Raw genomic sequence first — 14084 nt, forward strand, 5'->3', positions numbered from 1 at the left:
AACCGGCAGCGAGTCCCCCGTACCCCCCGTTCCCCCCGAGTCCCCAATCATGGCGGATGGCAGCAGGCTCTGGCTTCCTGGCGACCGGGGGCCGACTCCTCCGCTCCCTCTCGAACGGCAGCCACCCCTCCTCGACCCAGAAGCGTGGCAGTGAGCTCTCCGTCCCACTTCGTCTTCCATAGACCTCCTCAGCACCACAAAAACCCTCAGCAGCGAGGGCTCTCTGACAGCATGTCCCTCCTTCCTCCCGGGTTTCGGCACCAATGTAACAAAGTTCGGAGTCACGGGAAGAAGGAGGCTCTCGGCCCCGCCCCCACTCGTCACAATAATAGTCAGTCCCAATCCGGTACATAATTAAATCTGCAACCATTGAGTGCACGAAGTGTCCAAAGTTCCACACTTAATTTTCTCATTTAAATAAGTACATCATCTGGTATTTGAAGTGCACTTTTTCTTTTTTTTAATTTTCAGTGTGAACTTTCAGCTTCTTTACAGTTAACAATAGACTAATTTCTCTTTTTTTCTTGTGCTCTATAATATCATATAGGGGTGTTGTTCGTGTGGACGTCAGCCTGCAGGATGTGGATATTGATCAGTGCTCTGCAGATGGCTGGTTTGCAGATGCCTGGCCACACAGGTGCAACATCACCACTATGGATGTGAGTCCAACTTCAAGCTCTTGCTTCAGTGTCATGATTGCAAACACCAAAGTTTTTGCTTATATAATACATGCCAGAAGACCAGTCACACTTCAGTGGACTAAAAATCTAACTAGAATTTAACATTAAAGGAAAAGTGGCAGCCTGCACTTGATTCTATTGAATGGGCATTTGTAGTGCGCTTCAAACCTACAAGTATAATATAGATATTATTAATGAAATAAAAGGCCAGTTAAATTTAAAGAGTGCACTTTCATGACAGTGTTTTTTAACACATGTAAGTACAATTTTAAAACGTGCACTTAGTAATAGTGTCAAATTAAAAACAAATTGCATTTTAAATCATGTTTATGTTTTGATAATATTTCGTTTTGCTTTAGAAGTACACTTATTTTAATGTGTTGAATAACATACTAAAGCATGTTAACTGTAGTGTGCTATTTGATGCTCAGTATTTTAAATGTACTACACTTAAAATATTTAATCACCCCAAGCATACAATTACAAATATACATGTTTCAATAGAAATGACATAAAATTATATTTAATTTACCATAAATACTGGTCAGTACATTTGCCAGTATTTCAAAGATAATAGAAGTAATAATAAAATTACATATAAAGATGTACTTGTGGGTCAAAAAAGCACTCTAAAGCTCAGCTAATTGCATTTATATAAATTTAAACTATAATTGAATTTTCATGTAATGCAGTTAAGTGTCTGAAAAAATTACATTCAGCTCGCACTTACATATATTCTTATAAAGTATATAATTACTCTTTTGAAAACGTAACATTTTTTAAATTGCTAAGTGCACTTTTTTTTTTACATGGAAGTATCCAACATGTCTTTCTTTAATGAAACATAAAATGAGATGTTTAGCAGAATGTCCGTGGTTCTTTGTTCCATTTGAAAATGGCGCCATAAAACTAGTATATTATGTTATATTATATTATAAAAAATGTCAATGTCAAATTGTCAAAAAAGGCGCTTAAGTAAAAGTAGTCCACACAATTTCAGAAGTCATACAATAGCTTCTAAACAGCTCAAAATTTAAGCCTTAAAATGGAGTTATAGTGAGTAAAAAAATGGTGTGTCAATGTCATTAACGCTAAAAGGCATTGGATATATATACATTTTTATGTCAGTTGCATCATGAGTCACACAGAAACCAATGTTGTTTGACATCATTGACACCAAATAAATGATGTCAGAATGTTTATTTTTGGAAGAACTATTCCTTTAATATCCCCATTTTGCTGCAGAACATAAATAATTTGAACTTTTCAGGACCTCTTACAGCAGTCAAAAAATCACATCATTGCCGAACAGCATGCCAGCTCACATTGTGATTTCCGCTCTTGATTCATGGCGTTCATCCTGCTGTTATTTTGAATAACAAAATTTGATATATATATATATATATATATTTGACCTTCTGGCTCAACAGTGAATGATTTTGTTGTGTCTTAATGCTGTTAACCTGATGCTTGGAGGATTGCAGTTTTAAAGAGAATAGAATTTTAAGGCCTGGCTCCTTCATAATGGATGTGATGTAATAGATTGCACAGGGTGCACTGAATAATTGAGAAAGCTCTTAGTGTGCTCGGCCTCCTGATGGACACTGCACAGCATGCGTGTGCGCGAGACACAGTCGAGTATACCGCACATAGCGACACAGCATCTTCCCTTCATTATGCAATTGAATTGTGACCTCTGTCATAATAGCTTCCATCCACCCCTCGTAACACAGGTCTGGTGACGGTGTCACTGACTATAAATAGAGCTCAAAACTGCATTGCAATCAGGAGTTTTATTGTAACGTGATATAGCAGCTTTGTACCAGAGCGCCCCTCGTATGCAAAAAAGCTGTAATTCACTCTCATTATCTCGGATGTCTGATGCTGAAGCTGCAGCCTACATGTCACTGATCCTTTTTAAGCCAAACCAGAAATTTCCTACTTCATCAGACCAAGAATATCATTAGCGAAGACTTCTGGAATGAGTAATCTGGGACTGCATATACATTTAGCCATTGTGGTTGAAGGTTTGGTTTTGGATGCTAAAAAATCCTACTATGATAGACAAGCATCACTATTATTATTGCTCATACTTGGGGTTAGTGATTTGAACAAACTCTAACCCTCAGTACTAAGCTTCAATGTGTAACGTTCATACCACACTGGGAACTGAACATATGACCTTGCTAGCATCATATTTAAAATATGGGCTACGGGAATGCAGCACATTGGTAACCTTCCAGAAGCCTAGAATCTTCAAGAACACCCTAGTAGTGCATTTTAAATGCAAAACTGCGGTTGCATTATGCAAAACACAACTTGAGCTATTGGAGAGACCAGTATGGACAATGATGATCAGGAGTTTCAATCAGTTGAGAGAGAGTTTACTGAAGACGGTGGTCTCAGCACTTCCAATAGAAGAAGTCAAAATCAGAAATGCAGCAATGATCAAAGAATACTTCAAATGAAAGAAATCTTGATCATCGTTGACACACTATGTTCCTCATTCATATGCATGTCTCTTAGGTTGGTCAAAGGTTAGTCTTAAATGAGGATTTTTCTTTCTTCCTGACATCTCTGTCATCTGGTCTCTCATAACGGCAAATGATCTCTGTAATTGATCCAATTCAAAGTTTTGTCAGGATGTCACTGAAACGCAGGCATCAGCTTTCTAGAATAAAACATGGGGATGAAGCAGTACGTCCACAAAACCTTTACTTATGATTTAAAATATAGCAATCAATGGAGCTATTGAAAATATTAACATTTATTCACCCTGATGTAGTTCCAAACCCATAAGACTTTCGTTCATCTTCAAAGCACAAATTATGCTATTTATAAGACCTGAGATTTCTGTTCCTCCATTGAAAGTCCATTCCACTCAACTTTGAACTTCAAAAAGTTCATAAAGACGTAAAAGTAACCTATATTTGAGCTGCTGTTGACTGTACGTTTATATGTGTGCAAAAGTTAAGCATGCATTTATATTCATGTAGATGCCGATATAAGTGCTGATCCATTCATATAGATTACTATTATGATGTCCTAATTCACTTTGAAAGTCAACGTTTTGGTGGAATGGTCATTTCATGGAGGGACAGACATCTCTCAAGTTTCATAAAAAATATTGGTAACACTTTAGCATAGGGACCAATTCTCACTTTTAACTAGTTGCATATTAGCATGCATATTATTAACATGTTGGCTGTTTATTAGCGCTTATAAAGCACATATTCTGCACGACCATATTCTACATTCCTAATCCTACCCAATACCTAAATTTAACAACTACCTTATAATAAGCAGCAAATTAGGAGTTTATTGAGCCAAAAGTCATAATTAATGTTTTGTTAATAGCGAGAATTGGACCTTAAAGTAAAGTGTGAACAAAATATCTTCATTTGTGTTTCAAAGATCAATGAAAGATTTGGATCGACTCAAGGGTGAGTAAATGATGACAGAATTTTCATTTTTGGATGAACTATCCCTTTAACCCTAAAAAGAGTTATAAATGCTAAGAATGTGTTAATGGAAATGTACATTATTGACCTTTATAATTGCAAGCATCATTTATCTTTAATAAGTGATAGTAAAAATAATTTAAAAAATAAGAAGCGACCCTTCAGACCCTTTCAAACACACATCTGAAAATGTAAAAAAAATTGTGGCATTTGTGGTTTTTCAGTACTGTACACCCAACCAGACAAGAGTAAAGAGCATATCCTCTAGTGTTTGTAGAGTTAGTCACACAATCAGGTCAAAATTAGACAAGACAGACAAAGATTTGCCAGGGTATAAATAGTCTGTGGAAAAGCAGACAAACATGGATGATTCAAAGACACGCACACATTTTCTGTTTGGACTGTTTGGGTGAAATAGCTGTGCTATTTTCAGCGGCACTTTGAATTGATCTTTTCTTGGTGAGTCACACACCTGCTGGTTTTGCATTGATCATACGCTGCTGTTATTGCTACTTTAAGCCACTGAACTTAACAGATGAGCCTGCGTGTTTGAACCCTCTCTGAAGTTTGATATTTAGAAATACATCCACCGGTGGAGTAATTACTTTTCCTTCCATTTATGTCTCTCTGTAGGTTGTGTAAAAGAAATGAAATAGAGATGAAATATCCGTTGAACCCTTTTTTTGCACTCGCTTTATGACAGGGATGTATGGTTTTGATAGGCTGCGGTACTAATGAGGAAACGAGGCAGAAAGAGGTTCAGAGGAAGTGCCATTAAAGAGAGCCATCGTTTATAACCTTGTGTCTCTGCAGGCCTGACATTCTTTACTTACCTCATGGTATGGGTGCTTATGAGGAAACTATGCTTCCTTATGAAATTCTGCTCTAAAAGTAGAAGCACAGATTGAATTTGCTAATTTTATATGTGGGAAGAAATTCTCGGGTTTCAAAGAGGCAGGAAGAAGTGGTTTTAAAAGTAGATCAAACTACAGTAGATGAAAAATGTGAGTGGTTCTTTCAAAACCTGCCCTCACAATAACACAATAGGGTGTTTATGATGGTTGCCTAAAGATGTGGTCATTAGGGTCATTCTGTGTCGAGTCAACCAAATTTCAGAAACTTCCCCTGCTCAAATTTTGAATATTGTCAAAAAAAAAAAATAATTCTGAAAAAAGACAAACAATTAGTGATGAAAGCCAAAATATTAAATGGCATAGATGTATACTCAGAAATCCACTCATTTGTGGAGGGTGGGGGGTGGGGTCGAAATAACCTGAGATCTGGAGCCAAATTACAAGGAAGTAAAAATTTATAAAAAAAGAAGGCAGTGTCATTGTTATTTTTACACAGAGATTGATAGGTCTATTAGTAACATCTGTTGACTTTAGCAATCATTGTTGCATTATACGCCAATGGTGACAGTTCAAAAATGGGAAAAAGTGCTTTTCATGTTGTTGTTGTTTTTTTGTTTTTTTCCCCCAAAGTTTGCATGCCTGTAACTCAAGAAGTATTAAAGATATCTTAATGTCCTTTTAGATTTTGGGTCTTAACAATTTTTTTTTTTGGTATCTTCATTTTTAAGGCCCTATATGGTTCAGTTTCACAGATAAAACAAATTAAAAATGTTTCATTTATATTAAAGCTCGACCAGAACCATCAGTTGTGCTCGGTAAAGCGACATTTGACAGCTTATGACAGCCACAGTTTAATAGATTACCCCTTTAAATTTCATATTCAATATTAAAATATTACTAAAGCAAAACAGTGACCATAATCATGCTTAGTTAGGATGTGTAGTTTGAAAAGTGTGTAATTTATGTTTGTGTATGGCACCAGTGTTATCTCTTCTACTCGTCAGTGCTATTTCTAATGCCAAGTCTGTCTAACACTTTCTCCTCCTAATCTCATCCATATTGCTGTAAAATATAGCATTATGTGTAGAATTCAGATGGATCCGATACATTTTATGGTCTGTTCTGACTCGTGCATATGATTCTCCCTGTGCTATCATGTCTCTGAATCAGAGCTGACTGTGTGTGTGTGTGCTGTGGTGGTTCGCGTGACACAATGCAAAACCAGACTTCATTCGTCCCAATGGAAAGCATATTTACTGAATAATTCCCTATCTCCTGTATAGTGCACTGTGCCGTTCACCATATAGAACCGTTTAATCCTGTGAACAAGTGACCGATTTCAGATGCAGTTTCAGCATCTATTTATAGTGTAGGGGGCGAGACATTTCATATTCTAGAGAGCATTTGATTAAACACAAAGCCTGATGAGAAGCTGAAGTGCAGGGTGATGTCATCAAAATCGTTGATCCATATTGGCAGAAGTGAAAAATTGTAAGTTTTGAATGCTTATATCTTCTAAATGTGATTTTTGTCATTGTTTTGGAGCACACTAGCTTATAGATAAACTTAAAGTTTCTTTTGACATATAAGAGGTCATTGTACTAGAAAAACATCCTATAAGTTTCAGAACTCAAAACTTAGTCTAAAAACAGCTTATATTGAAGCTAATCTGCCAAAACGACAGGTTGTGGAGTGTGCCACTTTATGACGTGATAGTGTGGCTAACGTCGCCGCAGAAGAAAATCAACGCCTGCTTCAATATCACTGCCTGTTTAGCCCCGCCCACCGATTCGAGCACATAGTGGGTAAATAATGAGAGAGGCAAACACAGGTCTATGCAGAAATCAAATGATAATGATGGCTCCAAAGACAACAAGACGCTGTGCACTGCCAAGTTGCGGAAAAAAACAGCTTTGCATTGCCTTCCTTCTGATCCCAACATTAGAAAAGAGTGGATAAAGGTTATTTTTAATGAAGTTCCAGCCTGGTCAGTAAGAACATGGTCACTTGTTCACTTCATTTAACTGAGGATACGTTTACAAACAAGGCACAATTCGATGCAGAATTTTCAGAAAGATTGAAACTAAAAGACGATGCTGTGCCGTCTATATTGGATCCGACAGTAATGTCACACCACAGAAGTGTGAGCAACTGTTTTTATTACATGATCACTATTGCTTTGTCTGTTATTACAGATCGTTTGATATGTAGTGAGTATTAATGCTTTTTTAACCTAAACGACATCAACATCCATCTATAAATGATGTAGGCTGTCCAGCATACACAACTGTTAGCCAATCATAGCACTGGGCGTTTACTTACAAGTTTACAATCCGTCATGGCTATTCAGACAGAGTGTTCCGATGAGGGGGGTCAAAACAGGACAGAAAATAGCCTGTTACTTCCAAATTGTGATGTGTAGGGGAATCTGTGAAGAAAGTCTTTATTTACAAAAAGGAACGCACACGTAGCACAGGAGATTGACAAAGAATACCGGACAGGAAACAAGGGGCAGAACACACTTTATATACAGAACTAACGAGGGACTAAATGAGGGACACCTGAAACCTATAAACATAATTAACACATGGGAGAAACTAGGTCACGGGGGGAACATGGAACACGTGGGGGAGGAAAACAAACACACAACAGTCCATGGCCATGACATTACTCCCCCCTCCCATAACAATTCCATCGGAGAGGGGGGCGGGCGGTACCCGTTCCGGGACCCATGGCAGATCAGGGAGCTCACAGGGCCATGGCGGAGCAGGCAGACTAGGGAGCCACGGTGGAGCAGGGAACTCAGGGGGCCATGGCGGAGCAGACAGTTCAGGAGGACATGGCAGAGCAGACAGTTCAGGGGGCCTGGCCTCGGCACTCGGCACAGGATCCCAATAACCCCCCTCAAAAAGGAAAACAAACACACAACAGTCCATGGGCTGACACCTAAGAGAACAGTACAAAATAAAACCTTTAAAGGGGTCATGAACTGACTTTTTACATTACATTACATGTATTTGTACATGTACATTTATTTTACATTATTTTATACTGTTGTCTGATGTCCACTTATGACATCCCATGGCGGAGCAGACAGTTCAGGAGGACATGGCAGAGCAGACAGTTCAGGGGGCCTGGCCTCGGCACTCGGCACAGGATCCCAATAACCCCCCCCAAAAAGGAAAACAAACACACAACAGTCCATGGGCTGACACCTAAGAGAACAGTACAAAATAAAACCTTTAAAGGGGTCATGAACTGACTTTTTACATTATTTTATACTGTTGTCTGATGTCCACTTATGACATCTGCGTGGTTTTTACATTCAAAAACATCAAAATCAATAAGTAATAGGCTATTTTCTACCCTGGTTTTGAGGCCGGCTCAAGAAACGCTCGGTTTTTATGGGTGTGCCGCATTGAAGACTTGGAAGTAAACGCCCACTGCTATGATTGGATAACAGTTTTACATAGTAAACTAACTTTCTGTGTGTCTGTTTGACAAGCTACGTCCATGTTTTCAGTTCTGAAACTTACAGGATATTATTTTAGTTTGATGACCTCTTATATATCAAAAGCTCAAGTAAAAGTTGATTTCTCAATTAATGACCCCTTTAAGGCTAACATATTCATACTAAAAGACAAAAAATGTTGATTTCATGGGGACTTTAAAAGGAAAAAATTATCAGCTGAATGCAAAGTGGCCCCTGTTTGAGTTGACACCAACTAGCTAAATTTCTGTCAAAAAGGGTCCATTGTCAATAGTGTTGTGATATATGAAGCACAGCTCACACAGACGTCACTTTTAAACCTAACAGCTTTCTGTTGGTTAGCATGCAAGTCTGCATGATCAACTTGAACCCGTTGTGAAATCTGCATGGAGAAAACTTTAACCCTCACATGCAATTCGCCTCTGAAATTCTAGGGCTTTGTTTAAATCACTGACCCTAAGAATGAGAAATATTAAGAGTGACACGCTTACAAATGTATTTTCTGAATGCACTTGGTTATGTTGTTTTCTACTTTTATTCATAGCATCATAATTTCACATTATAATTGTGTGTTCCGGCTGTCACAATGAAGTATCATGTCAGCTTCTGGTTCATTCATGGAAAATGTATCTCCTCTTTCAGACTGCTGTGATAATGTCTCTATTTATAGACTGTGTAAATGAATAGGATGCTGATATGTAAAATGTATAGAGAGCATAAGAGGGAATTTGTGCCAGAGCCATAAGCGGAAAGACTCATGAATTACATTGATTTGGTCATGGCAAAACTACTGCTGCCACACTCAATATATGACAATCAATTATATCACGATGTGTGGCAACAGGCCAGCAATACAATTCAATAGCTGAGTTAATTTTTTTTTTGGTGACAGCTTAGAGCAGTTTCCTCCTGTATAATGAATTAGTTCGATTGTGAGCCTTAAGTAGATTTGATTTGATGTAATTTTATGCGGCTGCTGTCCAAAAATTAATGTGGCATCAAAAAAACAAAAATGTGGCAGTTCAAATTTAATATGAGAATAGTCACCAAAAACTTATTTCTCATGTATATTAATAAAGTATATGTTGTACAAGACATAGTTTTGACTTTGAAATCTGATTGGAAAAAGTCAGATTATTGAGAGGTAAAAAATAAATTAATGATAAATCATTTCAGATCTTTTTCCACCATTAATGCGATATTGAAACCAACAAAATTTGTGTAACAAACAAATACATTTTTTAAAAGAAAAAAAAAAAACTAGTTAATTAGTTGTGCACAAGACCTAAAACACCCATAGGTGTAGCTTGTGGTGGGGCCACGGGAGCCCCATAGCGATTTATGGATTTTACTAAATATTTATAACGGGTTTTTTCCTACTACGTAAATATGCATGTAATGTAGTTAATAGTACATGTAAAAGTTAATACATTTTAAATTGTTATTGTAAGTAAATTAATAAATCAAAACAAACTTAACGTCTCCCTCAATCTCATTTGCATAAGAATTGTCACATGACGAATCTGCATTTTGGTGGATAATAGACTTAAAATGCTTGCCTGTTTTGTGGCATAAAATATTCCACGTTTGTAACCATGTACACAAACTGCAGAGGAATCTGGAGACAACGAAAAACTCAGATGAAGATGCCAATGCCGTTGATGACTCCGGAAATAATCAGATAAAGTTGATCCACAGGACGCAGCTGTTTTAGCGGCTCAGTGTTCTACTTTTATGCTGACCATTTACATCCCAATGTTAATTCACACAGGACACAACCTATAAATAGATTTTAGAATATAAATTGTTTATCGTCTATTCAGTAACACTAAATAGAAAGTGTGCACCTGCCATTGTGCATTAACTTGAATCAAGCCCAGCAAATGTCTGTTTTAAAAACAGTAGATGAGTAATTCACTCCTTGATTTTCTTAATAAAAGCCTCCTTTGAGGTAGTTTTGACAGACATGTTTATTATGCATTTTCAACGTGTTTATTGCTAAGTTTAGTGTGGCAAAACACGCAGCTGTAATTCGCTTGCAATGTTCTGTATGTGGTTGCCATGACAACCTCACACGCTTGCTGCTGCTGCTCTGTGTGACTGTGCATTTGCATAAGAGTGACGTTGACCCATACTCGGAATTAGTGCTCTGCATTTACCCATCCAAAGTGCACACACACAGCAGTGAACACACACAAACCGTGAACACACACCCGGAGCAGTGGGCAGCCATTTATGCTGCGGCGCCTGGGGAGCAGTTGGGGGTTCGGTGCCTTGCTCAAGGGCACCTCAGTCGTGGTATTGAAGGTGGGAGAGAGCGCTGTACATTCACTCCCCCCCCCTACAATTCCTGCCGGTACGAGACTCGAACCCACAACCTTTGGGTTATGAGTCCGACTCTCTAACCATTAGGCCACGACTTCCCACGTGGGAAGTCAAATCTACAATAGCAAAACTAAAATGTGTTTAAAAGTATGACTGACCAAATCAACCGGCTCGGTTTGCCCCCGAGTTTTGGCGCACAACTGGTTATACACACAACTAGTACACACAGTATAATTTATTTTGTTGAAGGGGTCATATGATGCGATTTCAAGTTTTCCTTTCTCTTTGGAGTGTTACAAGCTGTTTGTGAATAGAAACAATTCCTAAAGTCTCAAACCCAAAGAGATAGTCTTTATAAAAGTTAAGACTGGTCCACGCTAGAGGTCGACCGATAGTGGATTTTGCCGATACCGATAGCTAGGTTGGACCACACTGGCCGATACCGATTAATTAACCGATAGTTTTAAAATTGATACTGAACAAAAACTAAAATAGTGCTTTATTAGCAAAAACAGTACTGAACCACTAGTAGTAGTAAAAAAAAAAAGTAAATGTTGAAATTAACACACTCTAACAAGGAACAATACTTACACAGCTTTCATTAATCTTAATGCTACAAATGGACTCTTATTTTAAAGTGTTACCATTTCATTTCAACTGTCATGCTTAAAGATGCACATCTTTCAAATATATACACAAAGGCTATTGCATTAAAACTATATACATATGGATATTGTATGTATACTCTCACACTTTAACTGCTTGTATTCTTGAACACTTGATGATTATCCAATCAAAATAAAAGCGCAGCGCTGAGTCTAGGAGAACTCACCGATATCACACACACACTCCGGACGTGTCGCGTTCAACTCGAGCAGCGGTCTAAAACAGTATATTTAATCACCAAACGGACACAAGTTTACTTCAAGAATTAACAATTTGGCATGAATGAGTTTGAAGTTCAGCGTTTAAAAAATGGAGCAAACGGAAAGAGAAAGCACGCCCTATATTATAGCCCTATAAGTGAAGCACACAGACTTTATTAGAGCCACAGAAAGACAAACATTTTGCTGAAAATGCACAATACACAATTCATTATGTACATTAACAACGATTCGGGACCAATATAATGTAATTAAAAGGAAAACTATGTGAATGGCGCTCTGTGGCGCATCAGGATTTTCTGTCGGCTGCATTTAAATCCGTGTCTGAAGTTTCCCGCTCTGTTCAGCGTGCAGTATCACGTGTCTAAACAAATAGCACGTGCTGTCAGTGATTTCAACCACTAGAGGCCGCTCTCGCACTGTGTAATGACAGCAGACCCTTCTCAGCCGCTCCAGCAATGGACGCAACCCGGAAAACTATCGGCATTGGATTTTTGTCGATAACCGATAGTTCCAGCAATCAACTATCGGTGACCTCTAGTCCACGCCCTCCTAAAACGCCTCGTTTAAAAACGCCCCCACATGTCTACGTCACTATGTGGGAAGATTTGCATAATGCCGCCCAAATTTTCACGCAAAGAAAGAAGGCTTAACTTTATTGTTGCTGCTGCTTTATAATGGGTTTTATTGGTTTTGTCTCGTCTCTCCGGGACACGGCATCACAGTATGGTAAGGGGCGTAACATTTCTGTCACACGCTTGAGGTTTTCGGCCAATCACAACGCACTGGATAGCTGGCCAATCAGAGCACACCTCGCTTTTCAGACCAATGAGCTTTGTAAAAATCTATGCGTTTCATAAAGGTGGGGCTTAGAGGAGAAACAATAATGTACAGTATGTGGAAAATAATGTTTTTTTTTACCTTAAACCGCATAAACACATTTCATTACACCAAATACACCAAATAATGTTCTTTTTAGCAGCATCATATGACCCCTTTGAAGCACCTTTTGCTTTTACAGCATCCAGTCTTTCTGAACAAAGAGTCTGCTATATCAACTTAGCACATCTTGATTTGTCAATTTTTTCCCGCTTTTCCTTGCAAAACAGCTCCAGATTGATCTCTTTTAATCATTCCACAAGTTTCTTAGATTGGATATAGGTCTGGGCTCACACTGCATTCACACTGCCAGCAACTTTGTCTCAGCATGTTGCTTGTACTTCAAGTCACTCGTGGGCGCTCCTGTGATATTACAGTGATCTTTAGAAAAATGTGATCAGAGATGACATAAGATATCATGATAGTTTGAGTAGAAATTTGTTTTCTTGATGCAAAAGAAGTAATATTCTGCTGCTGGAGGGTACTGTTATATACAGAAGAACTAAAACAGTGAAATCGCAAAAATAAATGATCGGTTCTGTCTTGCTTGCACTCGATACGGTGACGTGAAAGACACAGTCTTCACTCCAATGTGTTGTTGCTCAGAAAAGTCACTCAACATCTGCATAAAGTTAAACATTTGACAACTTTTTTGCTTTGCTGGACACACCCACATCCGGTCGTAGGCAGCTCTCCATTGAAAAAGATTAGAATCATGTCGTTTTGTCGCTGGTAGTGTGAACGGGGCTTGACTCGGCAATTCCAAAACGTTTTTCTTCTTCTTTTGAAGCTTCTCCATTGAAAAAGATTAGAATCATGTCGTTTTGTCGCTGGTAGTGTGAACGGGGCTTGACTCGGCACTTCCAAAACGTTTTTCTTCTTCTTTTGAAGCCATTCCTTTGTTTACTTGAATAGCTTTGAGTGACAATGTGATGTCAATATGGAGCAGATAAAAGGCAACAGAAATACAGCAGACGTCATGTATGTCAGTTTATTCGAACAGGTTTGTGAGCATGTGTAATGCTAAAGCTTATGGTAATGATCAGTGGAAACTCGAGCGACTGTTACGGCACACACCGACTGCAGCAGTCTACTGCTCACACTGAGAACATGAGTTTTGAGCATGACTATTCACTCGGCTGGCACACACTCCATTTTTACCCACCCGTGGGACACACTCCCACACTGCTGGCCGCAGGTGCTGCCAAATAACTTCTACATGGCAAATCCTGACTTCCTTCAGTTTATTCGAAGAACCTCTCACATTGTAATAGACATAATACTCTGCAGATGCTTAGAGCCAATACCTATTTTTTGACAATGTATTCGATCTATTTTAAAGCTGAAGTGTGTCATTTTGAGTTTGAGTCTGGGACATAAAAAATGTTGGTCGCACTACATGACTGTGATTTGGCGGTTGCAGACGTTCAAATGTTTATGATATTTTATTGGAAATGGTTTAGTGCAATAATAATAATAATAATAATAATAATAAAGTGTTTTTCTTAAGC

At 38.4% G+C, this 14084-nt stretch overlaps 1 protein-coding gene across 2 annotated transcripts in view; it reads left to right on the top strand.

The window, feature by feature from the left end:
- LOC107570048 (probable G-protein coupled receptor 158) overlaps positions 1-14084 on the top strand; it is a 121714-nt gene that overhangs the window by 15014 nt on the left and 92616 nt on the right. For both annotated transcript variants that reach the window (XM_016256243.1, XM_016256242.1), the window contains one exon: positions 548-659. In XM_016256243.1, coding sequence (XP_016111729.1) covers positions 548-659 — 112 coding nt within the window. The remainder of the gene's footprint in view (positions 1-547; positions 660-14084) is intronic.

Source organism: Sinocyclocheilus grahami, unplaced genomic scaffold (genome assembly GCF_001515645.1).
Source record: "Sinocyclocheilus grahami isolate Dianchi unplaced genomic scaffold, SAMN03320097.WGS_v1.1 scaffold1409.1, whole genome shotgun sequence".
Classification (NCBI taxonomy): domain Eukaryota; kingdom Metazoa; phylum Chordata; class Actinopteri; order Cypriniformes; family Cyprinidae; genus Sinocyclocheilus; species Sinocyclocheilus grahami.